Here is a 26,135-nt window from a genome sequence, read left to right on the forward strand (position 1 = left end):
CGGGAGGCACTGCCGGCACTGCCGGCCCCGAGCTAACAGAGTTCTGTTCCCTGCTGCAGAGTCCTTGCAGAGCAGCACCAGCAGCTTCTCCCTGTGCTGCAAGGTAAGAGCTGCCATCCAGAGCCTGGCGAGTGCCTGGGGGCTGGCAGTGCTTCTGCTCTCTCTCTGCTGCCTTTTCTCCTTGCAAAGGCTTGGCCTTGCTCTGCCACCAGCTCCAGAGCTGCCACCTGGCAAGCAGAGCAGATCTCCTGCAGAGGAGCAGCTCAGAGGAGCCAGGGAGGTGCTGTCCCTGTGCCGTGGCACAGCCCCTGCTGTGCTCATCTTGCTCCTGTCACAGGCCCCTTGGCACTTGATGGGACAGCAGCCCCAGGTCCCTGCCAGGCAGCTCCAGCGCCGTGTGTGGGGAGCTCAGGGGGCTGCAATGGAAGCCATGAGGAGAGAGCACTGCGAGAGGCTGCTGGAGGCTTCCCCAGGCAGCTGCAGACTTTGGCAGTGCCTGAGAGGCCCTTTCTGATCTCTGCTCTCACCTCTTGTTCTCTCCAGGGGCACTCTTGGCCCTCCAGTTGAAGTCCCTTACAGCCTCCCAGCCATAACATCCAAGTACCTCAGCATGACCTCCCACAGCCTGCAGGCCTGCGAGCTCTGGGAGCAGGCTGATGCCCTGGCCAGGAAGAACAAGGGTAAGCTTTTGCCCTCTGGCTTCCCTCTGCTGCCTGCTGTGCTTCTGTGCATGCACTTGCAGGCAGCACCCCTGGAGAGCAAAGCACTGCAGAGCCTCTGCTGCTGCTCCAGTGCTGAGGGTTCCAGCTCAGAGCTTGTCTTGGCATCCTGCTGTGCCTGAGAGCTCAGGGATGAGGGACCAAGAGCAGGAGCCCAGGCAGCTGGCTCCATGCTAACACCAGGAGCTGCCCGGGGTGAAACCCAGCCCAGCTTTTCTCTCTCCCTGCCCTTTCTGCAGAGGCTTTTGCTGAGCTCAGCACAGCCAGCGGCCCCCTGGCTCTCACCAGCAGCCTGAGGGAGCTGCTGCACTACACCAGGCAGGGCTTGCAGTGGCTGAGGAGGAAGACCAACACTCCTTAGCTGCAGCCCGAGCTGCTGCCTGCAACATCTGAAGGTAAGCAGCAGCCTGAGGCGTGGAGCTGCTGGGGTCAAGGCAGCTGCAAGGGAAGAGGGAAGGGATTTGCTCAGACTGGAGACCCTTCCAGTGCTGAGCTCTTAGGGGAGCTCTTTGCTGCCCTGAAAGAGAAGAGCTGGAGGAAAGCCTCAGCCTCGGTGGCACCTCCCTCTGACAGGGCAAAGTGCCAGGAGCTGTCCAATGGCTCAGTGCAGTGATGGTCTGGAACATTTCTCTTGGCAGTCACCTGCAGGAGCACCACCACCAGAAGACCTGCAGGAGTACTACCACCACCACACCTGCAGAACATCACCACCAGAGCTGCAGGACCACCACCAGCACACCTGCAGAACATCACCACCAGAGCTGCAGGACCACCACCAGCACATCTGCAGGACCACCACCACACCTGCAGAACATCACCACCAGAGCTGCAGGACCACCACCAGCACACCTGCAGAACATCACCACCAGAGCTGCAGGACCACCACCAGCACATCTGCAGGACCACCACCACACCTGCAGAACATCACCACCAGAGCTGCAGGACCACCACCAGCACATCTGCAGGACCACCACCACACCTGCAGAACATCACCACCAGAGCTGCAGGACCACCACCAGCACACCTGCAGAACATCACCACCAGAGCTGCAGGACCACCACCCGCACACCTGCAGAACATCACCACCAGAGCTGCAGGACCACCACCAGCACACCTGCAGAACATCACCACCAGAGCTGCAGGACCACCACCAGCATACCTGCAGGACCACCACCACACCTGCAGAACATCACCACCAGAGCTGCAGGACCACCACCAGCACACCTGCAGAACATCACCACCAGAGCTGCAGGACCACCACCAGCATACCTGCAGGACCACCACCACACCTGCAGAACATCACCACCAGAGCTGCAGGACCACCACCAGCATACCTGCAGGACCACCACAGCTCGAGGAGCACATCTGCCTCCAGAGCTCATCTCTGCAACGTCCCACAGCCTGCAGCAATTGTGTGCCCAGAAGACATCAGAGAAGAGGCTTTGCCAGGACAGATGCTATCTTGGGTGTCCTGCTTCCTCCTTGGGCAAGCAGCAGCCAACAGCCTTCTGCTGCAAGAACACAGAACCACGGTGTGCTGAGGCTTGCAAGGGACCTGTGGAGATCACTGAGTCCAGCCCTGCCAGAGCAGTCACCCAGGGCAGGTCACACAGGATGATGCCAAGGCTGTGAAGGACTCTGGAGATGGAGACTGCAGCAGCTCTCTGGGCAGGCTCTTCCAGTGCTCCCCACCAGAGCCATGCTCTGCGTGGCTGCTTTCCAAGTTCTCCTCTTGCCTTTGCCAGCCAGCTGCTGTCCTGAAAACAGGGCAAAGCCACTGCCTGGAGTGCTGCAAGGGCACATGGCAGCTCTGCACGTGACACTGGCAGGGAAAACAGCAGCCAGGGCCTTTGTGTGCTCTGTGAGGTGCCACCTTCTGTGCCCACATTGCTGCTGTGGTGTGCCAGCAGTGTGCTGCCATCCTCATCTCTAACAGTGTGCCTTAGCCCCTGTCTCTGGCAGAGCCGTGGCAGTGGTGCAGAGCAGGATGGCATCCCAGAACAATGGTGCCTGGGGACAGGATCAGGTCTCTTTGCCAGGGAGCTGCAGGCTGGGGGGCACAGCTCTGCACACCCACAGTGATGCCCCTTTTGCCAACCAGCTGCTGCTGGCTGTGAGGCTCTGTATTGGCCTTGGCTGAGCTGGAGTCAAGTGTCCTCAAAGCGTCTTTGCAGTACTGTGTTCTGCACTGCTGCAGCTGATCACACAGTAGTGGTTGGGCTGCAGCTGAGCAAACATCTAGGCCCTGTTCCCAAGACTGACCACCAAGCCCCGGAAGCAGGGCATGCAGCTGCCTCCAGTCTGCCTCCACAAGGTCCTGGCCTGGCACCAATCTGCTGCCCTGCTCCCTCTGGGCACCAGCCAAGCAGGGGCTCAGACCCCAGTGAGAGCTGCTGTGGCCTTTGTTGCTTTACAACTGGGCACACTTTGCTCCTGCATGGAGGCTGCTCCCACTGCCAAGGCATGGGCAAGGCATGGCACAGGCACCTGGGTGCTGCTGGGCACTCTGCATTCCAAAGCCATCTGTGGAAGCAGCAGCCCTAAAGCTGTGGAGCAGGAAGCTCTGCTTTGCTTCAGGCCCTGGAGAAGGCTGCTGCAGTAAGAGGGGATGTGCCTAAAGCCTTCATCTCCAGCCCTGAGCCAGGTCCGAGGCCTGCAGAGGGTTAGCAGAGCTGCTCCAGGTTCCACCAAACCAAGCCCAGCCCCAGGAGGGGAGGGAAGAGCCTTTGCCATTAGCAAACCAAAGCAGGAGCCCAGGGCACAGCAAAGGCCATGGCTGAGGCCCAGAAGTAGAGGAGGCAGCTCTGGTGCCCAAGCAGCACTGACGCCACCCAGCCTCGGCTGGGCAGCACTGACCCCTGTGCTGAAGCTGCCCAGTGCCCTGTGCCCAAGCTGCCCTTGCTGCCACAGCTGCAGCCTCACTGCCACGGAGCTGCAGCTCCCTTCTGCACCTGCCAGGCACAGCCTGGCTGCAGTGCCCTTGCTTCGGCTTCTGTCCCCTCCCTCTCGCTTCCCACTCTCCACCTGCCCCCTTCAGCTCATTCTGGGGACTCCCTCCCTCCTGTCACACAGCTTTTGGTTCTGCCCTGAGTGTGAGGACTTTCCCAGGGGGCTGTTTCCTTCCTCTGGGGAATAACCAATAAATCAAGTCTGTTTGTGAAGAGTTGCTGCAGTCCTGTTGTGCTCAGCTGTCTGTGCAGAAACTGGGATGTCTCTTTTCTATCCACCTCCAGTACTCACAGCCTTTGGCTCTGCTGTGCTCTCAAAGCTGCTTCAATGAGGAGCAGCATAACCCAAAGTCACTCTCCAGCTGGCCAGGAGCAGCTGCACCAGGAAGGCAGCACAAAGCAGAATTCCCCACTTCAGCCATGCTAACAGACACAGAGCACTTGGTGCTTGCCCCTAGCTTGGTCACCAGGCAGGGGTCCCACACAGCCTAAGCTGAAGATTTCCTTCCAGAGCAGTTCTGACTGTTCACAGGGTCACTAAACACGAGTCACCCAATCAATATCTGCCTCTCACCTCAGAGCTGGCTGTTTTCAGCAAAGCAGGTGGCACTGCTGTCAGATCACTGCCACAGCATCCAAAAATTATGGGATACAAGTCTCAATGCACTGGAATGCTGAAAAATAAGGAAGAAAGGAAAAGCTCTTCTTTCTTTCTCCATAGTTTAGTGGCCTGGATCAGTAATGGTGTGACCAGCAGGACTAGGGTAGGGATTGTGTCCCTGGACTTGAACCTTGAGTCCTGGGTTCAATTTTGAGGCCCTCACTCCAAAAAAGCACATTGAGGGATTGGAGCAGATCCAGGGAGGGGCAAAAAAGGTGGAGAAGGGTCTGGAGAAGAGGGCTGGGGAGGAGCAGCTGAGGGAGCTGGAGGTGTTTGGTATGGAGAAGAGGTGGCTCAGGACAGACCTCATTGCTCTCTACAGCTCCCTGAGTGGAGGCTGGAGCCAGGTGGGGGTTGGGCTCTTCTCTCTCATATGAGGTAACAAAAGGAGAGGAAATGTCCTGAAATTATGCTAGGGGAGGGTTAGGTTGGAGAGGAGGAAAAATGTCTTTGTGGTCAGGGATTGGCAGAGGCTGCCCAGGGAGGTGGTGGAATCCCCATCTCTGGAGGTGTTCCAGACAGGTGTGGCCATGGTGGTGCTGGGTTGAAGGTTGGACTGGATGACCTTAGAGGTCTTTTCTGATCCAAACAATTCTGTGATTCCATAGTGTGGGAATTCTCCAGAAAGGCCTCCCCTCCCAGCTCTGCAGATTGTTTGAAAGGGACACCTGAAGAACAGCAGGACAGTGATGGTGTAAAAGTGTGCTGAGCCCTTCTGTGGCCAAGGCAGCAGAGCAACTACACTGGAGGACACCAGGTCAGGCTGAGAAAGATCAGTGAGGAGAACACAGAAATACCCAGACCCACTGGTGAGTGTACTTTAGGGGTGGTTTTTATTTACAGAGTGGAGATGCCTGAAGGCTTCTAAGGTCAGACACCTGAGAATTCAGCTTTGTGTGTGTGTAAAAGCCTATCAATATATACAGGGAAGCCTGGGCAGTAAGCACTCCTGGGATACTTACAGTAAACACTCCTCACAATCCTGCTAGCAGGCAGTTCTCCAAGCTTCAGTGCTGCCTCCCAGATGCCCTCTACAAAAGAGCTGTAACTGCACTACAAGGGTGAAAAAAAAAACCTCTGTGCCATAAACAAGCTTTTAAAAAGAGGCTAAGGAAACATTTTGGTAATCAAAATTTGCCAGGATCAAAATATTGCTTCACCCCTCCCCACTCCCACCCCCACTCCCCACGAAACAAATATCCCAAACCAGCTGCAGAAAGTTGATTTCTGGGGTGGTGTTTTTTTTGCTGCTTCTTGGCTTTTAAAAGCTTTTTTTTTTAGTTAAAATATGTTTATTTCAGTATTTTATCACATATTCAGGAAGCTGCAAAAAGAAAATTTGCAGCTTTATTAAATATTATTTACTGTTATACAAAATAAACCTCAAGGTGTGTCCATGGTGGTGGTGTTGGCCAATCTATCCCTTCTCCTTTAGACTTTGTACCTTACTTGGTGGTGGGGGGGGGTGATGGAGAGGCTTTGGAGAACAGACATTGGACAGCAGCTGGAGGAAGGGACTGGAAAACATTGGCAGCAGAAAGGAAACAGATGAAAGCCTCTGGATGTCCTTGCTCCCTCAGTTTAAAAGCCATCCAGCTGCAGCATTCTACGTGCCCTTCTGCTGCTCTTCTTGTTGGAGATGATTTAGGACATAAAGGACAACTTGGTAGCAGAAAATGTACTGATCCTGCAAGGGAAAGGAGAGCAGAAGAGAGGTGAGGAATGCTGGCACCACCTCGGCAACTCGCTGCTGCCTGCACCTCTCAGGGGCACAGCACTTGCGTGTCAGGGCTGCTTCTGCAGTAAATCAAGTGAGGTACAGCTAAAATGCAGGTAAAGCACTTCAGTGCTATTCCTGTATTAATTAAACACAGTTTAAACAATTCAGTGCTATTCCTACATTAAATGGTGTTAAAAATAGCTAAATAGTTAAGCAGCTTCATTGCTCTTCCTATGTTGAAGTTAAATACAGTTGAATTTATTTCATTGCTACCCCTGCATTAAAGTTAAAAACAGCCAAAGCATTTCAGTGCTATTCCTACATTAGTCAAATACAGTGCTAATCCTACACTAAATAATGTTAAATGAAGTTAAATACACTTAAAGCATTTCAGTGCTATTCCTACAGTAAATAATGTTAAATGAAGTTAGATACAGTTAAAGCATTTCAGTGCTACTCCTACACTAAATAATGTTAAATGAAGTTAGATACAGTTAAAGCATTTCAGTGCTAGTCCTACATTAAAGAGTTAAATACACTTCAAGCATTTCAATGAATCATAGAATCAATCAGGTTGGAAGAGACCTCCAAGCTCATTCATCCCATCCTAGCACCCAGCCCTATCCACTCAACCAGACCATGGCACTAAGTGCCTCATCCAGGCTTTGCTTCAACACCTCCAGGCACAGCGACTCCACCACCTCCCTGGGCAGCCCATTCCAATGCCAATCACTCTCTCTGCCAACAACTTCCTCCTAACATCCAGCCTAGACCTCCCCCAGCACAACTTGAGACTGCTATTCCTACACTAAATAATGTTAAATGAAGTTAAATATAGTTAAAACATTTCAGTGCTATTGCTACATTAAAGTTAAATGCAGTTAAAGCATTTCAGTGCTATTCCTACACTAAATAATGTTAAATGAAGTCAAATACAATTAAAGCATTTCAGTGCTATTGCTACATTAAAGAGTTAAATACAGTTAAAACATTTCAGTGCTATTCCTACACTAAATAATGTTAAATGAAGTACAGTTAAAGCATTTTAGTGCTATTCCTACATTAAAGAGTTAAATACAGTTAAAGCATTTCAGTGCTATTCCTACACTAATGTTAAATGAAGTTAAATACAGTTAAAACATTTCAGTGCTATTCCTACATTAAAGTTAAATGCAGTTAAAGCATTTCAGTGCTATTGCTACACTAAATAATGTTAAATGAAGTACAGTTAAAGCATTTCATTGCTATTCCTACATGAAAGAGTTAAATACAGTTAAAGCATTTCAGTGCTATTCCTACAGTAAATAATATTAAATGAAGTTAAATACACTTAAAGCATTTCAGTGCCATTCCTACACTAAATAATGTTAAATGAAGTACAGTTAAAGCATTTCAGTGCTATTCCTACATGTAAGAGTTAAGTACAGTTAAAGCATTTCAATGCTATTCCTACACTAAATAATGTTAAATGAAGTTAAATACACTTAAAGCATTTCAGTGCTATTCCTACAGTAAATAATGTTAAATGAAGTTAAATACACTTAAAGCATTTCAGTGCTATTGCTACATTAAAGAGTTAAATACAGTAAAAACATTTCAGTGCTATTCCTACATTAAAGAGTTAAATACACTTAAAGCATTTCAGTGCTATTGCTACAGTAAATAATGTTAAATGAAGTTAAATACAGTTAAAACATTTTAGTGCTATTCCTACATTAAAGAGTTAAATACACTTAAAGCATTTCAGTGCTATTGCTACATTAAAGAGTTAAATACAGTTAAAGCATTTCAGTGCTATTCCTACATTAAAGAGTTAAATACAGTTAAAGCATTTCAGTGCTATTCCTACATTAAAGAGTTAAATACAGTTAAAGCATTTCAGTGCTATTGCTAAATTAAAGAGTTAAATACAGTTAAAACATTTCAGTGCTATTCCTACAGTAAATAATGTTAAATGAAGTTAAATACACTTAAAGCATTTCAGTGCTATTGCTACATTAAAGAATTAAATGCAGTTAAAGCATTTCAGTGCTATTGCTACATTAAAGAGTTAAATGCAGTTAAAGCATTTCAGTGCTATTGCTACATTAAAGAGTTAAATACAGTTAAAATATTTCAGTGCTATTCCTACATTAAAGAGTTAAATACAGTTAAAGCATTTCAGTGCTATTGCTACATTAAAGAGTTAAATACACTTAAAGCATTTCAGTGCTATTCCTACATTAAAGAGTTAAATACAGTTAAAGCGTTAGAGGGGAACAGAGGTGATCACGACGTGCACCACAGAAAGCCTTGCGGGACCTGTGAGTTGGAACTCCAGTGCCAGTCCCTGAGCAGAGAGCCGAGGCAGGCAGACTCACCTCTGTCTGCACCATCCCATGTCTCTGCAGGCGCATGGTTCGCACCAGGTCTGAGATGTCGAACTGCCAAAGAGGAGAGAAGTGAGTTAGAGAAGAAGAGAAAGAAGCAGGGGAGGAATCACCCCCAGCCCAAGCAACCCAAGCAGCTACATGAAGCAGACTTGCCTGTGCAAGCCTGGGAGACCTGGCAATAGAGATTCATAATGTTGACAGAAGGGGTTGGTTTGGAAGGGACCTCAAATACCATCCAGTTCCAACCCCCCTGCCATAGGCAGGGACACCTCTCACCAGCCCAGCTTAATCAAGGTCTCGTCCAGCCTGACCCTGAACACCTCCAGGGAGGGAGCAGCCACAGCCTCCCTGGACAATCTGTGCCAGTCTCTCCCCATCCTCACTGCCAAGAATTTCTCCCTCATCTCCACTCTCAATCTCCCCACTCCAGCTCAAAGCCATTGTCCCTTGTCCTGGCACTCCCAGTCCTTGTCCTAAGTCCCCAGCTCTCCCGTGGCCCCTTCAGGTACTGGAAGGCTGCTCTGATGTCTCCCTGCAGCCTTCTCTTCTCCAGACTGAACAATCCCAGCATCCTGAGCCTGTCCTTATAGCAGAGGTGCTCCAGTCCTTGGATCATCTTTGTGGCCTCCATCCTCTTAACTTCTACAGCAGTTCCACGTCCTCCTTCAGCTGGGGGCCCCAGAACCGGAGGCAGGATTGGAGGTGAGGCCTTGGCAGAGCAGAGGGGCAGATTCCCCTCCCTGTGCTGCTGCTCTCCCTGCTCTGGCTGCAGCCAGAGCACAGCTGCCTGCTGGGCTGCATGAGGGCACTGCTGGCTTCTGGGGAGCTGCTCAGCAACCAACACCCCCCAAGTCTTTTTCTTCAGGGCTTCTCCCATCCCACTCTGCACCCAGCCCTGACAACATTCCTTAACCAGCTGAAGAGATCCCACAGGACACATGTCCTGCAAGTGAAGCCCAGCTCAGCCCATCCTCTTGGTTCCTCACCTCCAGGTCTCTGCTGATGAGGCCCAGAACCACGTCGATGCAGATGAGGGTCCCGGAGCGCCCGATGCCCGCGCTGCAGTGGGTGACGATGGGTCCTGCCCTGTGCAGGTGCCGCATGTAGGAGATGAAGGTGAGCAGCTCCTCGGGCTGGGAGGGGGTGTCGTGGTCAGGCCAGGCCGTGAAGTTCAGGTGGGAAATGTGCCGCACTTCCCCTGTCTGAGGTGGCACAGCAACGGCAACAACGGCAGGGCACACGTGGGGAGGGCAGAACAACAGCAACAACGGCAGGGCACACGTGGGGAGGGCAGAACAACAGCAACAACGGCAGGGCACACGTGGGGAGGGCAGAACAACAGCAACAACGGCAGGGCACACGTGGGGAGGGCAGAACAACAGCAACAACGGCAGGGCACACGTGGGGAGGGCAGAACAACAGCAACAACGGCAGGGCACACGTGGGGAGGGCAGAACAACAGCAACAACGGCACGGCACACGTGGGGAGGGCAGAACAACAGCAACAACGGCACGGCACACGTGGGGAGGGCAGAACAACAGCAACAACGGCAGGGCACACGTGGGGAGGGCAGAACAACAGCAACAACGGCAGGGCACACGTGGGGAGGGCAGAACAACAGCAACAACGGCAGGGCACACGTGGGGAGGGCAGAACAACAGCAACAACGGCACAGCACACGTGGGGAGAGCAGAAAGGCAACAGTCAGGATGGGCTTGGGTGGAAAAGACCTCCAAGATCGTCCAGTCCAACCTTTCCCAACCATTCTCTACCTCTGCCAAAGCTGGGGCTAAACCATGGCACCACATCTCTGGCTCTCTGGAATGGGGACTCAAAGAACTGAATCCTATGCTAGTGTCCCTCTTGCAGTGAGCACCCCAAAAGTGAAGCCAGCACTCAAGCTGTGGCCTCCACAGTGCTGACACCAGGGGCACTATGCCTGCCCTGCTCCTGCTGCCCACATCATTGCTGATCCAGGCCAGGATTCTGGTGGCCTTCTTGCCCACCTGGGCACATCCTGGTTCATCTCCAGCTGTTGTCACCCAGCACCCCCAGGGCTTTCTCTGCTGGGCACTTTCCCTCCCCATCTCTCCTGGAGCCCCTTCAGGTACTGAAAGGCTGCTGTTCTAAGGTCTCCCTACAGCCTTCTCTTCTCCAGGCTCAAGAACCCAAACTCTCCAAGCCTCTCTCCACAGGGGAGGTTCTCCATCCTTCTGATCATCTTTGTGGCCTCCTCTGAACCCTCTCCAGCAGCTGCAGGCGCTTCTTGTGCTGGGGGCAGCAGAACTGGAAGCAGTGCTGCAGGTGGAGTCTCAGCAGAGCAGAGGGGCAGAACCCCCTCCCTGTGCTGCTGCTCCCCCTGCCTTGGCTGCAGTTGTCAGCATGCAGAGCAGACATCCACCCACCTGAATCTCCTCCAGCTGCAGCACTCTGACGATGAAGCCTTTGTGCTGCTGCAGCCTCACCAGCGCCAGCCGCAGCCCGTCGGTGATCATGGTGGTTTTGTGCAGCACATCTGGCCAGTAGCGTTGGCATTTGATCTTCTCTCCTTCCACCTCCTGAGTCATCATGGCAATCACAGTGCACTTCTGCTCCCAGACCATCTGCCAGAAATCTGCCACCGTGGTGGGCAGGGGTCCTTGGCAGGCGATATAAACAAACTCCTCGCTGCCCACCGGCATGCGAATGAAGCTGGCGTTGATGTATCCACCCTCTAGCCCCAGGGGCACCCTGGTGCTGTCATCTGCAGAAACACCACAGGGTCAGGTCTGCACTTCTCAGGACAGAGATGCTGACTCACAGAGAGTCACAGAGTGACTGAGGCTGGAAGAGACTGTTAAGATCATCAATTCCAACCATAACCCAACTACTACGACCGCTAAACTGTCTCCTGAAGCACCACATCTACAACTTCGTGAACACCTCCAGGGATGGGGACTCCACCACCTCCATGGGCAGCCTGTGCCAATCTATGACCACTTTTGCAGCCAACAAATTTTTCCTCATCTCCAAACTAAGCCTTCTTTGGCACAATTTCAGGACATTTCCTCTTCTCTTATCACCTGAGACTAGGCAGAAGAGCACAACCTCAACCTGGCTCCAACCGCCTGTCAGGGAGCTGTAGAGAGCAATGAGGTCTGCTCTCAGCCTCCTCTTCTCCATACTAAACACCCCCAGCTCCTTCAGCTGCTCCTCCCCAGCCCTCTTCTCCAGACCCTTCCCCACCTTTGTTGCCCTTCTCTGGCCCTGCTCCATCCCCTTGATGTTACTTAGAAGAGGCCAACACCAGCCTCACTGCAACCTCCTTTCAGGGTGCTATAGAGAGCCATGAGGTCTCCCCTCCTGAGACCTTCTCCAGCCTGACCAACCCCAGCTCCGTCAGCCTTATCCCCACAGAGGGAGTTTCCTTTTGAACTACATCACTGCAGTGGCTGCTTTAGGACCCCTCTCAGTGCTTCCCTTTGGCTGAAGCAGCAGCTGGCTAGGGCAGACATCTCGAGCAGCACACAGGCTATGTGGTTTGAACTGCAGCCTCTCACCCAGAACTAACTCCTGCCACCCCTCTCTTAACCTCCACACTTCTCCCTCCCACTCCCCCAGGCCTGCTGCAGGAATTTTGCTGACAGCAGCACACATGTCTGAGTGTCCAGATTTACAGGGGCCAAAGTGGGCAACCTTTGTCTGGCTATCATTTAAGACACAGAATCAAAGTATATTTGGGGATGCAAGTGACCTCTAGAGATGATTAATCAAGTCCAACCTCCCTGGCAGAGCAGGATCACCTAGGGCAGGTCACACAGGAACACTTCCAGATGGGTGTTCTAAGTCTCCAGAGAACCACAGTCTCCTTCTCCAGAGACTTTCCAGCCCCACCTGGGATGTGTTCCTGTGTGCCCTGCCCTAGGTGACCCTGCTCTGGCAAGGTGGTTGGACTGGATGGTCTCCAGAGGTCCCTTCCATCCCCACCATTCCATGCCTGTATGAAATCCTGAGGTGCACTGCCCAGAACTGTACACAGTACTCCAGATGTGATCTCACCATAGCAAAGCAGAGGGAGGAAAATCTCCCTTGACCTGCTGGCCACCTGGGTGTGATCCTGGACAACCTGATCTAGGCAAGCCTGCTTTAGGAGGGGTGTTGGGCTAGATGATCTCTAGAGGCTCCTTCTGCCCCTCATCATCATAGAATCAAGCAGGTTGGAAGAGACCTCCAAGCTCATCCAGTCCAACCTAGCACCCAGCCCTATCCAGTGAACCAGACCATGGCACCAGGTGCCTCATGCAGGCACACCTCCAGGGACAGTGCCTCCACCACCTCCCTGGGCAGCCCATTCCAACGGCAAATCACTCTCTCTGTGAAGAATGTCCTCCTAGCATCCAGGAGAAGGAGACTCCTCAACCTCTCTGGGCAGCCTGCTCCAGGCCTCCAGCAGCCTCACACAGGAACAACCTGAGAATCCTGTGAGCATCCATCCCTGTCTTCTCCCAGCAGCCAACTGCTCACAAATCTTCAGCTGCTTTAGGAATGTTTGCTAGGTGTAGAAGATGAGTGGCAGATGACTCTTTTTACCCTCCTCAGCAAGCAGTACAACTGGGATTGGGAATCAAACTATCCCACCACTCCTGCTCCAATTCATCTGACCACACAGCTCATGACCAAGTAGCACCAGGGAGCTCTGGATTGGTTGGGACTTACAAGGAAGTATGTTTTTGTATCTGTTCTTCTTCCTGTTCTCTTTTGCTTGTCCAATCAAGCACTGATCCAGAGGTTTGAGCTCCTGCAGGTTCTGTAACGAAGCAGGCAAAGGTGCATCAGAGAGAGCAGAGTGCTGACAAGCTCTGAGACTTGTGGAAGCAGGACACTGACAGACCAAGTCATTTACCAGCTCCTAGTGTGGTTATGCAAAATCATTCAGCCCCAGGAAGGAATCCAACTTCCCATAGCTCAGGGAATGAAACAAAGGTCCCTGTCTCCCCAGCTAACATTTTCTCTCCTTCTCCCAGAACAGAGATGGTGTCACAGGGCTGACTGAGGGCTTTGGAGAGCTCCTTTGAATGCTCTGCAGCTTTTATTGACCTCCTCTAAGCCTGTTAACCTCACATCCACTTGGTAATTCAGCAGTAGTAAGAATGATGCAAACAAACTTCAGAGCTAATTCCCACTTCAACCCAATCTTATCTCTTAGCAGCTGGCGCTTGGAAGGGAGGGAAGCCTTTGGCAAAAGAAGTCTTTTCATCCCTTCAGAGCTGCAAATTAAAGAGCTGTGCCATGAATTCAGGGCACTGATGACCAGACATTTTATTTCTAACTCTTTCATAGTAGAAAAAAGGACCAAAAGGACAAACAGTGACTCACTGCAGTCTCTTTAGAAGGACAAATAGTGACTCACTTCAATCTCTTTAGAAGGGACTCCCTGTTCCAGCAATCCACGCAACGTCCTGATCACTGACTTCAGTTTGGCTCCTGAGTACTTGCCTCCAGGGAGCACATTCACAGTAGGGAGGGCAGAGATCTCTTCATTTGGCACTGAAGGGCAATCTGGCAGAAGAACAAAAATACAGGAGAGCTCAGCTAGTGACACTTCAACTCAGCAGTCAGGTGTTGGCTTTCTTTGCTGCTGCTCACCACTGAGCCACTTGCTTGCTCTAGAACACCTCCATGCACCAGAGAGAAGGCACAGATGTCCTCTCAGCTAGCCAGGCAAACAGGATTACTGGAAGAGGTTGCCCAGCTGGGGCCCCAGCCCTGGAGATATTCAAGATCAGGCTTGAGAAGGCCCTGAGCAACCTGTTAACGTGTTGGGCAGCAGTGGAGGAATGAAGCCAAGCCAGAGGCAAATACTACCTGGTGTCAGCATGGAGTAGCTGCTGTGTGAAACTCATCAGTGTGCTCATGGTCAAACATCTGTATTAGAATCATAGGATGGGTTGGAAGAGACCCTAAAGATCTAGTTCCAAGCCCCTTCCATGAGCAGGGACATCTTCTGCTAGCCCAGCTTACTCAAGGCCTCATCCAACCTGACTTTCAACACTTCCAGGGTTGGAGCCTTCATATCTTCTCTGGGCAACCTGAACCAGTGCCTCAGCACCCTAATGGGGAAAGATTTCTTCCTCATGTCTCATCTCAATCCAGCTTCTTCCAGTCTGAAACCATCAGCCCTTATTGTTCCAGCTGTGTCAGACAGGTTCTATGGATGAAAGCACCTCAGCTGGTCTCAACTCTGCTACAGCTCCAGGTGGAATGTTGCCCCTCTATGTTCCTGTTAACTCTCACACACAGCTCTGGAGACCCTTTCCAGCAGGGTGCTGAGCTGCTAGGTCTCCCATTTTACCTATCATTCCACCCTTAAAAACACATCCAGGACTTTTCCAAAGTCACCCCTGGTGTTCTGTCTGTTTAACTTGATCCTCAAGATTTCCACTGCTGCTTTGTCCAAGTCCTTGCCTTCATTCAGGGGCTCCTGGCTGACTGATTCGATCGGCAGCTCCTCGCTTCCCCATGTGATTTCATCTTCATCTGCTTGGCTCGAGGGAGGTGGTGGAGGAGATCTGCAAGAGGACATGGCTTGGAAGTATGGGAGAACACACAGAAACCACACATCTGCTATCCAGTACAAAATTGGCAGAGAATCATTCAGAGCCATAAGGATTTCTGGACCAGCTCCACTCCCGGAATTAGAACAAACCCCAAAGGCTTGATTGCTTCCCTTTAAATCCCCACTGCGGGGGGTAAAAGGTAATGGTGGCACTGGAGCAGGCTGCCCAGGCAGCTTGGGGAGTCTCCTTCTCTACAGATCTTCAAAACTTGCCTGATGTGCTCCTGTGTGAGCTGCCTGGATGATCTCCAGAGGTCACTTCCAACCCCAACCATTCTATGGCCCTCTGGAATCCAGCAGTCAGCAGCACTGCAACTACTGTTCAAGGGCTAAGCAGTCAGGTAACATCTACATTGTACCCTCCACACAACCCACCACCTGTACAGCAGAAGATCTGTCCTCAGCAGTTTCCTGGCTCTACTGAAGATGGTGATAAACACATTCACCATTTTTAGGTCACCACAGTGCTGATTTTGCCAAGTCTCAACCCAAAACTTCCCAGAATCACAGAATGGTTGGGGTTGGAAGTGACCTACAGACATGGAGTCCAACCCCTCTGCCAGAGCAGGGTCACCTATTGCAGGTTACACAGGAACACAGCCAAGGTCTCCCTGCAGCCTTCTTTCCTCCAGATTAATCAGTCCCAACTCTCCCAGCCTGTCCCCACAGGGAGGTTCTGCAGCCCTCTGATAATCTTTGTGGCCTCCTCTGGACCCTCTTCAGCAGCTCCAGGTCCTTCTTGTGCTGAGGGCACCACAAATGGTGGGGTCTGAGCAGAGCAGAGCAAAGGGACAGAATCCCCCCTGTGTTGCTGCTGCTCTTGCCTTGGCTGCAGGTCTGCTTTTGAGCAAGACTAAAAGTAAACTCTTACCTTGCTGGCACAGCTTTCACTTCACAGTAGTCTTCACAGCCATTGACAGGTGTTGCCTGGTGGAAGAAATATTTCCAAAGCCATTGAAGGACAGAACAGTCACCCACTGTAAGCTGTCACCAAGCCACACTCTGGGGGCTGGTTCTGAAGGGTGCTAAGTTCAAAGCAGCAGACAATGGAACACTTCCCTCCTTCAGCCATCTCCTTAACCCAGCGCACCAGAGGATGAGTAACCTGAGCACTCAAGAGGAAGGCTCTATTCTAACAAGCTACCTTACAACCATCCCTGACTCACAGCAGCAGCTGAGTCACCTCAGTTTTCTCCAGTTCATTTCCTTTTGGTGCCTAATACCCTTTATGAGATAACTCCCAGAGTGCCAGGTTGGAAGGAGCCTCAATGACCAACCTTGCTAGGTAACACTGGAGTTGAAATGAGCTGGCCCAGCACCCTGGCAAGCTGAGAAATAAACTGTCCAATGGAGGTGAATCCACTGCTTCCTGGAGTAGAGAGGGCTGCAGGGAGACCTTAGAGCAGCCTGCCAGTACCTGAACAGGCTCCAGGAGAGCTGGGGAGGGACTTCTGGCAAGGGCTGGGAGTAACTGGACAAGGGCCAATGGCTTTGAGCTGGGAGAGGGGAGATTGAGAGTGGAAGAAATTGTTGAGAGTGAGGGCAGTGAGACACTGGCACAGGTTGCCCAGGGAGGCTGTGGCTGCCCCTCCCTGAAGGTGTTGAAGGCCAGGCTGGATGAGACCTTGATTAAGCTGGGCTGGTGAGAGGTGTCCCTGCCCATGGCAGGGGGATTGGAACTGGATGATCTTTGAGGTCCCTTCCAAACCAACCCCTTCTGTCAACATTATGAATCTCTATTGCCAGGTCTCCCAGGCTTGCACAGGCAAGTCTGCTTCATGTAGCTGCTTGGGTTGCTTGGGCTGGGGGTGATTCCTCCCCTGCATCTTTCTCTTCTTCTCTAACTCACTTCTCTCCTCTTTGGCAGTTCGACATCTCAGACCTGGTGCAAACCAGGTTGGATGAGGCCTTGATCAAGCTGGGCTGTTGAGAGGTGTCCCTGCCCATGGCAGGGGGATTGGAACTGGATGATCTTTAATGTCCTTTCCAACCCAGCCCATTCTATGATTCCAGTGTCTGGCAGTGCTCATGGGGAAACCTTTACTTCTGGAGCCCAATGGCAATGTCCCCAGCAGGAACTTGTCCCCATCACCTCTTGTCTGTGCTGTGTGGTTCCTTGTCAAAAGGAAGTCTTCATCCTTCTGGTAGCCACCATTTAGGAACTGGTACAGGAAGTCTGACAGAGCAAAATTCTGCCTCCACTCCTTTGTGGAGCAGCACAGGGCTGGGCCCCAAAGTGCCTGCTACCCCTGCACACAGCTTCCTCACCAGTCAGTGGTGACTCAGCAGAGAAGGAGTTTTAAACCTCTGCAAACCCACTCAGACTTGCTGGGGCTGTCTGTACATTTTCACTGATATGCTCAAAGGGAGTTTTCCTGATGGATCTCCTAGAGTCACTGACACACAGCCAGATTCCTGAGTTGACTCTTGGCTCTACTAACTGGACAGAAAGCTGCAACAGCCTGGATGTGCTTGGCAGACAGAGTTCTGCCAGTCTGAAATGCTGGCAAGATCTGGGCATCTGGGGGACCTTTGAGGGTACCTTCCAACCTGATGCAGTTTGGGTATCCAGTGCCTGTTGCAAACCAGGATATGCAAGTAAGGCAGGGCAGAAGACACTTGGGAGTGCCTCAGGTTAAAGAACACATCCTAGGAGAATGCAGGAGGGCAAAAAAGCTCCAATGCACATTTTGGACAGCCAAGTCTACACAGCACTTACTGTGACTGCTTCTCTGAGCAGCAAGCAAGGAAATCTTTCCACTTGAGGCAATAATAAACTGAAATAACTCTGCCAAAGCTGTTTACTGCTGCCCCTTTTAAATAAAAGTGGAGGGGAAAAATGAGCTGTTTGGCTTTAACTGAGAAACAGAGCAAAGCAGTTTCTGGCTTTGTTCTCTTACAGCTCAGTTCTGATGGAATAATCACACACTAATTAAAACCTCAGTGTTTGGCCACCACTGACAGCTGCTGTCCCCAAAGCTGAAGGCAAACACAGAGCTGCCTTCACAAGCTCTGAGCCACTAAGGAAAAGAGCAAAGGGAAGGAGTCAGCTGAGAAAGCAAAGTCAGGAGGCAGACAGCTGCCATCCTACCTCAGAAAAATCTTCAGGCAGAGAGGATCCATCACAGTCTGTGTCTTCAGACCTATCTTCTGGCAGCTTTCCATTCATCTCTGCTGGAGGAGGAAAACCAGGAGATACAGCAGGCACAAAGCATGAGACATCCAGGAGTCAGCTCCTGACAGATGTGAGTCCTGGCACCACCCAGGGGACAGAGATGTCAGCAACCAAGAAACACCTTCTAAGTCCCTTTGCTGCAGGTGTGTTGGGAAAGAGCTCTCAGTGGACAGAACAGAGTTCAGACAAGCATATAATCAGACCAAGAGCCAGCAAAGTGCCCTTGGGGCCAAGGAAGACAATGGCATCCTGAGGTGCATCAAGAAGAGTGTGGTCAGCAGGTCAAAGGAGGTTCTCCTCCTCCACTGCTCTGCCCTGGTGAGGCCACATCTGGAGCACCGTGACCAGGTCTGGGCTCCCCACTTCAGGGGCAGGGACCTTCTGGAAAGGGTACAGCAAAAGGCTACAAAGGTGTTGAGGGCACTGGAACAGCTCTGTGAGGAGAGGCTGAGAGAGTTGGGGCTGTTAGCCTGGGAAAGAGCAGCCTGAGGGGGGTCTCATCAGTGCTGATCAATACTTCAAGGGTGGGTGTCAGGAGGATGGGGCCAGGCTGTGTTCAGTGGTGCTCAGTGACTGGACAAGGGGCACTGGGCACAAAGTTGAACATCAGAAGTTCCATCTGAACACGAGGAGGAGCTTCTTTTCAGCAAACTCCAGCTGATGGAATCAGAACTGGACTTTTTCAACTGCACCTCAAGTGCACTGCAATCAGCAAACACCTCTCTGGGTTCTCCTTGGGCACCTGGGAGTTCACAGCACTCCACAGGATCACAGAAACATGTAGGTAGGCAAAGCCCCTCAGGATCACCCAGCCCAACCTAGAACCCTGCTCTACAAGATTCACCTTAAACCATAGCCCCAAGCACCACAGCCAAAGGACCCTTAAACACAGCCAGAGTGGGTGGCTCCACCACCTCCCTGGGCAGTCCCTGACCATGCTCTCTGTGAAAAACTTTTTCCTGCTGTCCAATCTAAACCTCCCCAGCCTCAGCTTGAGGCCATTCCCCCTTCTTCTGTCTCCAATGACCTGTGAGAAGAGCTCAGCAGCAGCTTCTCCACAATGTCCCTTCAGGTAGTTGTAGACAGCAATGAGGTCTCCATTCAGATTCCTCTCACTCAAACTAAACAGCCCCAGCTCCCCCCAGCTGCTCCTCAGCTGTCCCCACTCCTGCCCCCTCAGCTGCTTACTGGGCACCTTGTTCCCAAAAGTGTTTTGCTGTTCATCATTTCCTCTCTGAAAAGGGCTCAGGTTACCTGGCAGGGGATCTCTGGCTGCAGCCTTCTTCAGCTGCAAAAGATTCTGATCCTCTGAAGTTTCACTGCTACGATTTAAGAGGTTCTGGGCTTCCTCATCTACAACATCCAGCAGATACTGGACAACTTCATTGTGGTCATCCTCATCGTAATAGTCATCATCTGGAAGCTCTGTTTCTAAGGAGAAATAGTATCAAGTGAGTACAAAAAACGTTTAAGCAAGGATGTTTTGGCAAGGAGAAGCATTAAAGGGGCAGATAGCAGACCAGTATTTGTAGCTGTTATGGAATCATGGAATTGGTTGGCTTGGAAAAGCCCTCTGAGATGATCCAGCCCAACCATCCACCCAACACCACCATGGCCCCAAATGCCATGGCCACAGGTTTCCCAAACACCTCCATCACTTCCCTGGGCAGCCTGTGCCAATCCCTGACCACTCCTGTAGCCAACAATTTTTTCCTCATCTCCAACCTAACCCTCCCCTGGCACAGTTTCAGGCCAGTTCCTCTCCTTCTATCACCTGAGACTAGAGAGAAGAGCCCAGCCACACCTCACTATGTGGCTTTCCTTCATTCCTCTCTAACACAGGACCCAATTTCCACAGATCTCCTTCCAACATCAACTAACTGCTCTCAAGCAGAGCACATCACATGGAGATGACCTTCTACACCTGACTGACAACCTAACACTGCCTTATTTCAGCCTGTTCAGCACTGCCTCCATTTTCTTCTCCTTCCACACCAGAGCCTGACCAGTGCTGTTCCCTCATCACCTCCTCTTACCTGATTTGTCACTGTGTTTAGAACAATCTGACACTTGATTGGCAAAGCCAAGGGAAGAGGCATCTCCAGATGCTGAGAGACTCATCAGCCCTTGTGTGTGGTGGATGCTGTTTCCTAGGTTTGCCTGAGAAGGTCCTAGGATGCCATTGCCATTGATCTAAGTGAAGAATGGAAGACATTAACCCTTACAAGTCAGCAAGCAACCAGGATCACAGGCTCACAGGATGGCAGGGGTTGGAAGGGACCCAAAGAGATCATTGAGTCCAACCTCCCTGCCAAGCAGGACCACACAATCCAGCTCAGGGCACACAGGAAACACATCCAGACAGGCCTTGAAAGGCTCCAGAGAAGGAGACTCCACAACCTCTCTGGGCAGCCTGTGCCAGGGCTCTGGGACCCTTACAACAAAGAAGTTCCCCCTTGTGCTGAGCTGGAACCTCCTGTGCTGCAGCTTACACCCATTGCCCCTTGTCCTGTCACAGGGGGCAAGTGAGCAGATCCTGTCCCCTCCCTCCTGACCCCCATCCCTCAGATGTTTATAGACATTGATTAGATCCCCTCTCAGTCTTCTCTTCTCCAGACTAAACAGTCCCAGCTCCCTCAGCCTCTCCTCAAGCACTTTCTGACTGTCACCACAAAGCCAAAGAAGAAAAGCAACTTTCCAGCCCATGCAGCATGGCAGCAACTGCAGGAAGTGAGGACAGAAGGGAGCTCCTTGCTTCTTGCTCCCTTCTCATCAGACCTTGTGTCTCTTTTTGATAAAGCAGATCAGAAAAGGAGAGGTCAACCTAAACCCATCCAGATCTTTATGGTCACCACTGTTTGTCCACAGCCTCTGCCCTGAGTAGGCTTGCACAGCTTCAGTGTGGATTGTTCATCTGTTTACAAACTGTGCCTCCTCTGGTCACTGGCAGCAGGCAGGACAGGGGAATGTTTACCTTGGGCCCACAGGCATCAGCTGTCTTCTCTGCTTTATCACAGGGATCACAACAGGAGCAGCCTGAACAAAACCAGGGAAAAAGCAGCAACCTGAGACTGACTTCTCACAGAAGTTAGAGGAGCCCCCAGCAATCCCTGCTTACAGCCTCCCCACAGGTATTGAATGGGATATGGAGACACAAGGAACACTGCTGCCTGCCTGCCTCCTGAGCACTGCTAAACTCCCAGGATGGACACAGGAATGGCTTTTGCAGGGCTCTTTTTGGAGTCCCAAAGTATGGATGTTGGCACAGGAACCACCTTTGAGCAAAGAGGAACAGTGGTGAATAGCTGAAGAAGCCAAACAGGCACCTCTGGGAGCAGGGCAGGATTCCCTTGCTCGTGGAATGGAGCAAACACAACCCCCTGCAGTCCCCTGGCACTGACTCCTGGCTCGGTCTGCAAACATCATCTGACACCTGGGCCCCGTTCATAGAATGGGTGGGACTGGAAGGGACATGAAAGCTCATCCAGTGCCAACCCCCTGCCACTACAGCAGCTTGATCAAGGCCTCATCCAACCTGCCCTTCAACATCTCCAGGCTGAGGACATCCACAGCCACCCTGGGCAACCTGTGCCAGTCTCTCCCCATCCTCATTGCCAAGAATTTCTTCCTCATCTCCACTCTCAGTCTCCCCTCCCCCAGCTCAAGGCCATTGTCCCTCATCCTGGCACTCCCAGCCCTTGTCAGAAGTCCCTCCCCAGCTCTCCTGCAGCTCCTTCAGGTAATGTGAGGCTGCTCTAAAGTCTCCCTGCAGCCTTCTCTTCTCTCCAGGCTGAACAACCCCAACTCTCCCAGCCTGTCCCCATAGGAGAGGTTCTTCAGCCTCTCTGTGACCCTTCAGAAGAACCTTTTCCATCTTGTTAATGAGTGATACTGTGGCAGCAGTGACCCCAGCCCTTCCTAGGCATCCCACTTCCAGTATAATAAAGGAGATGAAGTGGTACCAGCAGAGGCCACACACCTGCTACTGCTGAGGGGCTGCATCTCCACAGACACTGCACCTCTACAAGCTAAGGAACTTGCAGGTGAAATAACTGAAGGTTATCAGTAACCTTCTGTCTTGGCATGGACCTGTGCTGGACAAGCCACTTACAACCAGAGAACCTTAGAACTGCTGAGGGTGGAGAAGACCTTCGAGACCATCAAGTCCAGCTCAGTCCACCCAGAGCTCACAATCCCACCACTGCTAAGCATAAATCCATGTTGCTTTTAAACACCTCCAGGGGTGGGGACTCCACCACCTCCCTGGGCAGCCTCTTCCAATCCCTGACCGCTCTTACACCAAAGAAATTTTTCCTCTTCTCCAACCTAACCCTCCCCTGGGGCAACTTCAGGGCATTTTCTCTTCTTCTGTCACCTGAGATGAGGGAGCAGAGCCCAACCCCACCTCACTGCAGCCTCCTCTCAGGGAGCTGTAGAGCTCTGCCCTCAGCCTCCTCTTCTCCACACTAAACACCCCCATGCTTCCTCAGCTGCTCCTCCCTAGCCCTCTTCTCCAGACCCTTCCCCAGCTTTCTCTGGACCTGCTCCAGCCCCTCAACATCTTTCTTGGAAGAGGACCCAAAACTGAACCCAGCACTCAAGAGATGGATTTATTTTCTTAACTCCCTGAAAGCTCAGAGCTTGGTGTGAGAAGAGACAATGTGTAAACCACAAGAGAAACAAACTCCTAAAGAGACTGTGGCTGAATCTCTTCTTGTGAAGCTTTCAAAAGAAAGAGCAAGCAAACACCTGCTGGAGCTGACTTCACTAAGTGGAGTACCAGGACTAGAGTGAGATCTGAATGCCCCCCACTAGTTCCTTCATGTATATAAACATGCAGTAAGTAACCCAAACCTTCTTACCATTAGCTTGGACTGGCCAATGCTCAGAGCTAGGAGGGCTTTTGGATTTGGGAAGCACTGCATGGCCATCTCTAGGAAAAGAAATGTTTGGAGAGGTTTGTATCAAAGAGAATCAACCAACCATGGGATCAGGGAAAACACTGTGGGGCACTAAGGGTTTGTGCCGCAGGGTCCTGGCACTCAGCAGTGTGCTGGGACATCCAAGTGACAGCAGAGTTCTGCAGCACAAGGCAACACCTTCCCTCCTCTGTGTGACCACAGAGCTGCCAGCAGCAGTTTAAAGCACCATTGAAAGGCACTTCACAGCTGGCTACAGCATTGTCTACCCGAGGGGCACAAAGCACAGCAAGCACTAAGTGCTCTCCTGCTCCAGTGTGGCACAGAAAGGGTCAACCTAAGAGACCCTTTCTGTGGCATCAGGCCAGAGATCCCTGGGAGATCAGCTGCCATAGCAGGAACAAGTTTTACCCAGAGAACCATACAATTGTTTGGCTTGGAAAAACCCTCCAAGATCACCCAGTCCAACCAGCAACCCAGCACCACCAGAGCCACCAAACCACGTCCCCAAGTGCCATGGCCACACGTTTCTTGAACATCTCCAGGGATGGGAACTCCACCACCTCCCTGGGCAGCCTGCACCAATCCCTGACCACTCTTGCAGCAAAGACATTTTCTCTCATCTCCAACCTAAGCCCCCGCTAGCACAACTTCACAGAATCATAGAACCAAACAGGTTGGAAGAGACCTCCAAGCTCATCCAGTCCAACCTAGCACCCAGCCCTATCCAGTCAACCAGACCATGGCACTAAGTGCCTCATCCACTCTTTTCTTGGCCAGTTCCTCTCTTTCTCTCACCTCCTGCCATGCACTCATACAATCATGGCAGAATACCACAAGCCCAGGGCAGTGTCTTCTTCTGAACCATACCTGGTTGCTTTGAGCACCACTTTTGGCAGGTGTGTTTCCAGCATTCTCTTGGCTTCTTTCAGAGTCATCCCCTGGGTACTTACTCCATTAATGTAATGGATAATATCGAGTGCACGGAGACTCTCCTCTCTGGCAGCAGCTGAGCTGGGGACAATGTCACTGATGTACACCACTTGGTAAAGGCTGTCGTGACCTCCTGACAACAACAAACCTTGGCAGGGAAGGGGGGAGGGGGAAAAAGAAACCCAAAGAATCAAAGATTTGCATTGGAACTGGAGGAAAGCTTCTCACAGAATCATAGAAAAGACCTCCAAGATCATCAAGTCAAAAACCTATCACCTAACACCTAATTAACTAAACCATGGCAGGTTTAGTTACACTTCTAATTAACTAACCCATGGCACTAAGTGCCTCAACCAGCCTCCTTTTAAACACCTCCAGGGATGAGGACTTCACCACCTCCCTGGGCAGCCCATTCCAATGCCAGTCACTCTCTCTGACAACAACTTCCTCCTAGCATCCAGCCTGAACCTGCCCTGGCACAGCTTGAGACTCTGTCCTCTTCTTCTGTTGCTGCTTGCCTGGCAGAAGAGCCCAACCCCACCTGGCTACAGCCTCCCTTCAGGCAGCTGCAGACAGCAATGAGCTCTGCCCTGAGCCTCCTCTTCTGCAGGCTGCACACCCCCAGCTCCCTCAGCCGCTCCTTGCAGGGCTGTGCTCCAGCCCTCTCACCCCTCTGCTTCAAAGCAGCCAGCAGCAGACTCCTGTTACCTAGCTCCTCGTTGTGGCACATCAGAGTGATATCAGGCAGCAAATGGGGCAGGACTGGCATCTTGGGTAACTCCAGGACACGGCCCAGCACCAGCCTGACTGTCCTGGGGGCGGCGCGGAGGAAGCTGACGGCGTCAGTGTGACTCATGTTGGTGACATCCATGTCATTCACCTGGGGAAACAGCAGCCACACACAGCTCCAGGTTGGAATCATGGAATTGTTTGGGTTGGGGGAGACCTCCAAGATCACAGAATCTTAGAATGGTTTAGGTTGGGAGGGACCTAAAAGCTCATCCAGTTCCAACCCCCTGCTATAGGATGCAACACTTCCCACTAGAACATGTTGCTCAAGGCCTCATCCAACCTGGTCCTGAACACCTCCAGGGAGGTTGTAGAGCATAGAATCACAGAATGTGATCTTTGATCCAGCCTCCTTTTAAACATCTTCAGGGATGGTGACTCCACCACCTCCCTGGGCAGCCCATTCCAATGCCAATCACTCTCCCTGCCAACAACTTCCTCCTAACATCCAGCCTAGACCTCCCCTGCCACAGCTTGAGACTGTGTCCCCTTATTCTGTTGCTGCTTGCCTGGCAGCAGAGCCCAACCCCACCTGGCTACAGCCTCCCTTCAGGGAGCTGCAGACAGCAATGAGCTCTGCTCTGAGCCTCCTCTTCTGCAGGCTGCACACCCCCAGCTCCCCCAGCCTCTCCTCACAGGGCTCTGCTCCAGGCCCCTCACCAGCTTTGTCACCCTTCTCTGGGCACCTTCCAGCACCTCAACATCTCTCTTGGATTGAGGAGCCCAGAACTGGACACACCACTCGAGAGGTGGCCTGAGCAGTGCTGAGCACAAGGGAAGAATAACCTCCCTTTCCTACTGGCCACACTCTTCCTGATCCAGGCCAGGATGCCATTGGCTCTCTTTCCCCAGAGCTGCTCTCCAGCAGCTCAGCCCTCAGCCTGGGCTTGTTCCATCCCAGCGGCAGGACTCTTCCCTTGCTCTCAATGCCATTTGATTGCTCCCTGCCCAGCAGTCTTCTCACAGACTCCATGTGCAGCCAAAGTGAGGCCTTTGGCCCTGAAGGACACTGATGTGATTCAGCACAGGTAAGCTTTTCTGGCTTGCCTCCACCCTGCCCTTTCCATGCCAGCCCTGAATCTGAACACATGGATTCCATCACCTTTATCAGTCGGTCTCCGGGCTGGAGTCTCCCATCGCTCTTGGCAGGGTCCTGAACAACATCATGGATGTAGCAGCCAACATTGTCACTGCCTTTGGTCACTGTGAAACCCAGACTGCCCTTTTCTGACTTGGTCATGGTGACTCGGAGCTCAGCTTCCTGGGGGATGTGACAGATGGAGATTTGGCTTTAACACAACAA

At 51.8% G+C, this 26,135-nt stretch overlaps 1 protein-coding gene across 6 annotated transcripts in view; it reads right to left on the reverse strand.

Annotated features, from left to right (window-relative positions):
* Window positions 1-5,657: 5,657 nt before the first annotated feature.
* PTPN13 (protein tyrosine phosphatase non-receptor type 13) overlaps window positions 5,658-26,135 on the reverse strand; it is a 109,514-nt gene continuing 89,036 nt past the window's right edge. For 5 of the 6 annotated variants that reach the window (XM_064149577.1, XM_064149581.1, XM_064149579.1 and 2 more), the window contains 16 exons: window positions 25,935-26,093; window positions 24,752-24,923; window positions 23,981-24,191; window positions 23,054-23,124; window positions 21,166-21,227; window positions 20,228-20,384; window positions 19,446-19,622; window positions 18,108-18,190; window positions 15,888-15,943; window positions 14,866-14,969; window positions 13,811-13,959; window positions 13,117-13,207; window positions 10,827-11,164; window positions 9,407-9,622; window positions 8,409-8,471; window positions 5,658-6,015 (listed from right to left, as the gene is read on the reverse strand). In XM_064149577.1, coding sequence (XP_064005647.1) covers window positions 5,935-6,015; window positions 8,409-8,471; window positions 9,407-9,622; window positions 10,827-11,164; window positions 13,117-13,207; window positions 13,811-13,959; window positions 14,866-14,969; window positions 15,888-15,943; window positions 18,108-18,190; window positions 19,446-19,622; window positions 20,228-20,384; window positions 21,166-21,227; window positions 23,054-23,124; window positions 23,981-24,191; window positions 24,752-24,923; window positions 25,935-26,093 — 2,190 coding nt within the window. In that variant the 3' untranslated portion in view covers window positions 5,658-5,934. The remainder of the gene's footprint in view (window positions 6,016-8,408; window positions 8,472-9,406; window positions 9,623-10,826; window positions 11,165-13,116; window positions 13,208-13,810; window positions 13,960-14,865; window positions 14,970-15,887; window positions 15,944-18,107; window positions 18,191-19,445; window positions 19,623-20,227; window positions 20,385-21,165; window positions 21,228-23,053; window positions 23,125-23,980; window positions 24,192-24,751; window positions 24,924-25,934; window positions 26,094-26,135) is intronic. The other variant, XM_064149578.1, reaches the window with a different exon arrangement.

This window comes from Pogoniulus pusillus, chromosome 10 (assembly GCF_015220805.1).
Source record: "Pogoniulus pusillus isolate bPogPus1 chromosome 10, bPogPus1.pri, whole genome shotgun sequence".
NCBI lineage: Eukaryota > Metazoa > Chordata > Aves > Piciformes > Lybiidae > Pogoniulus > Pogoniulus pusillus.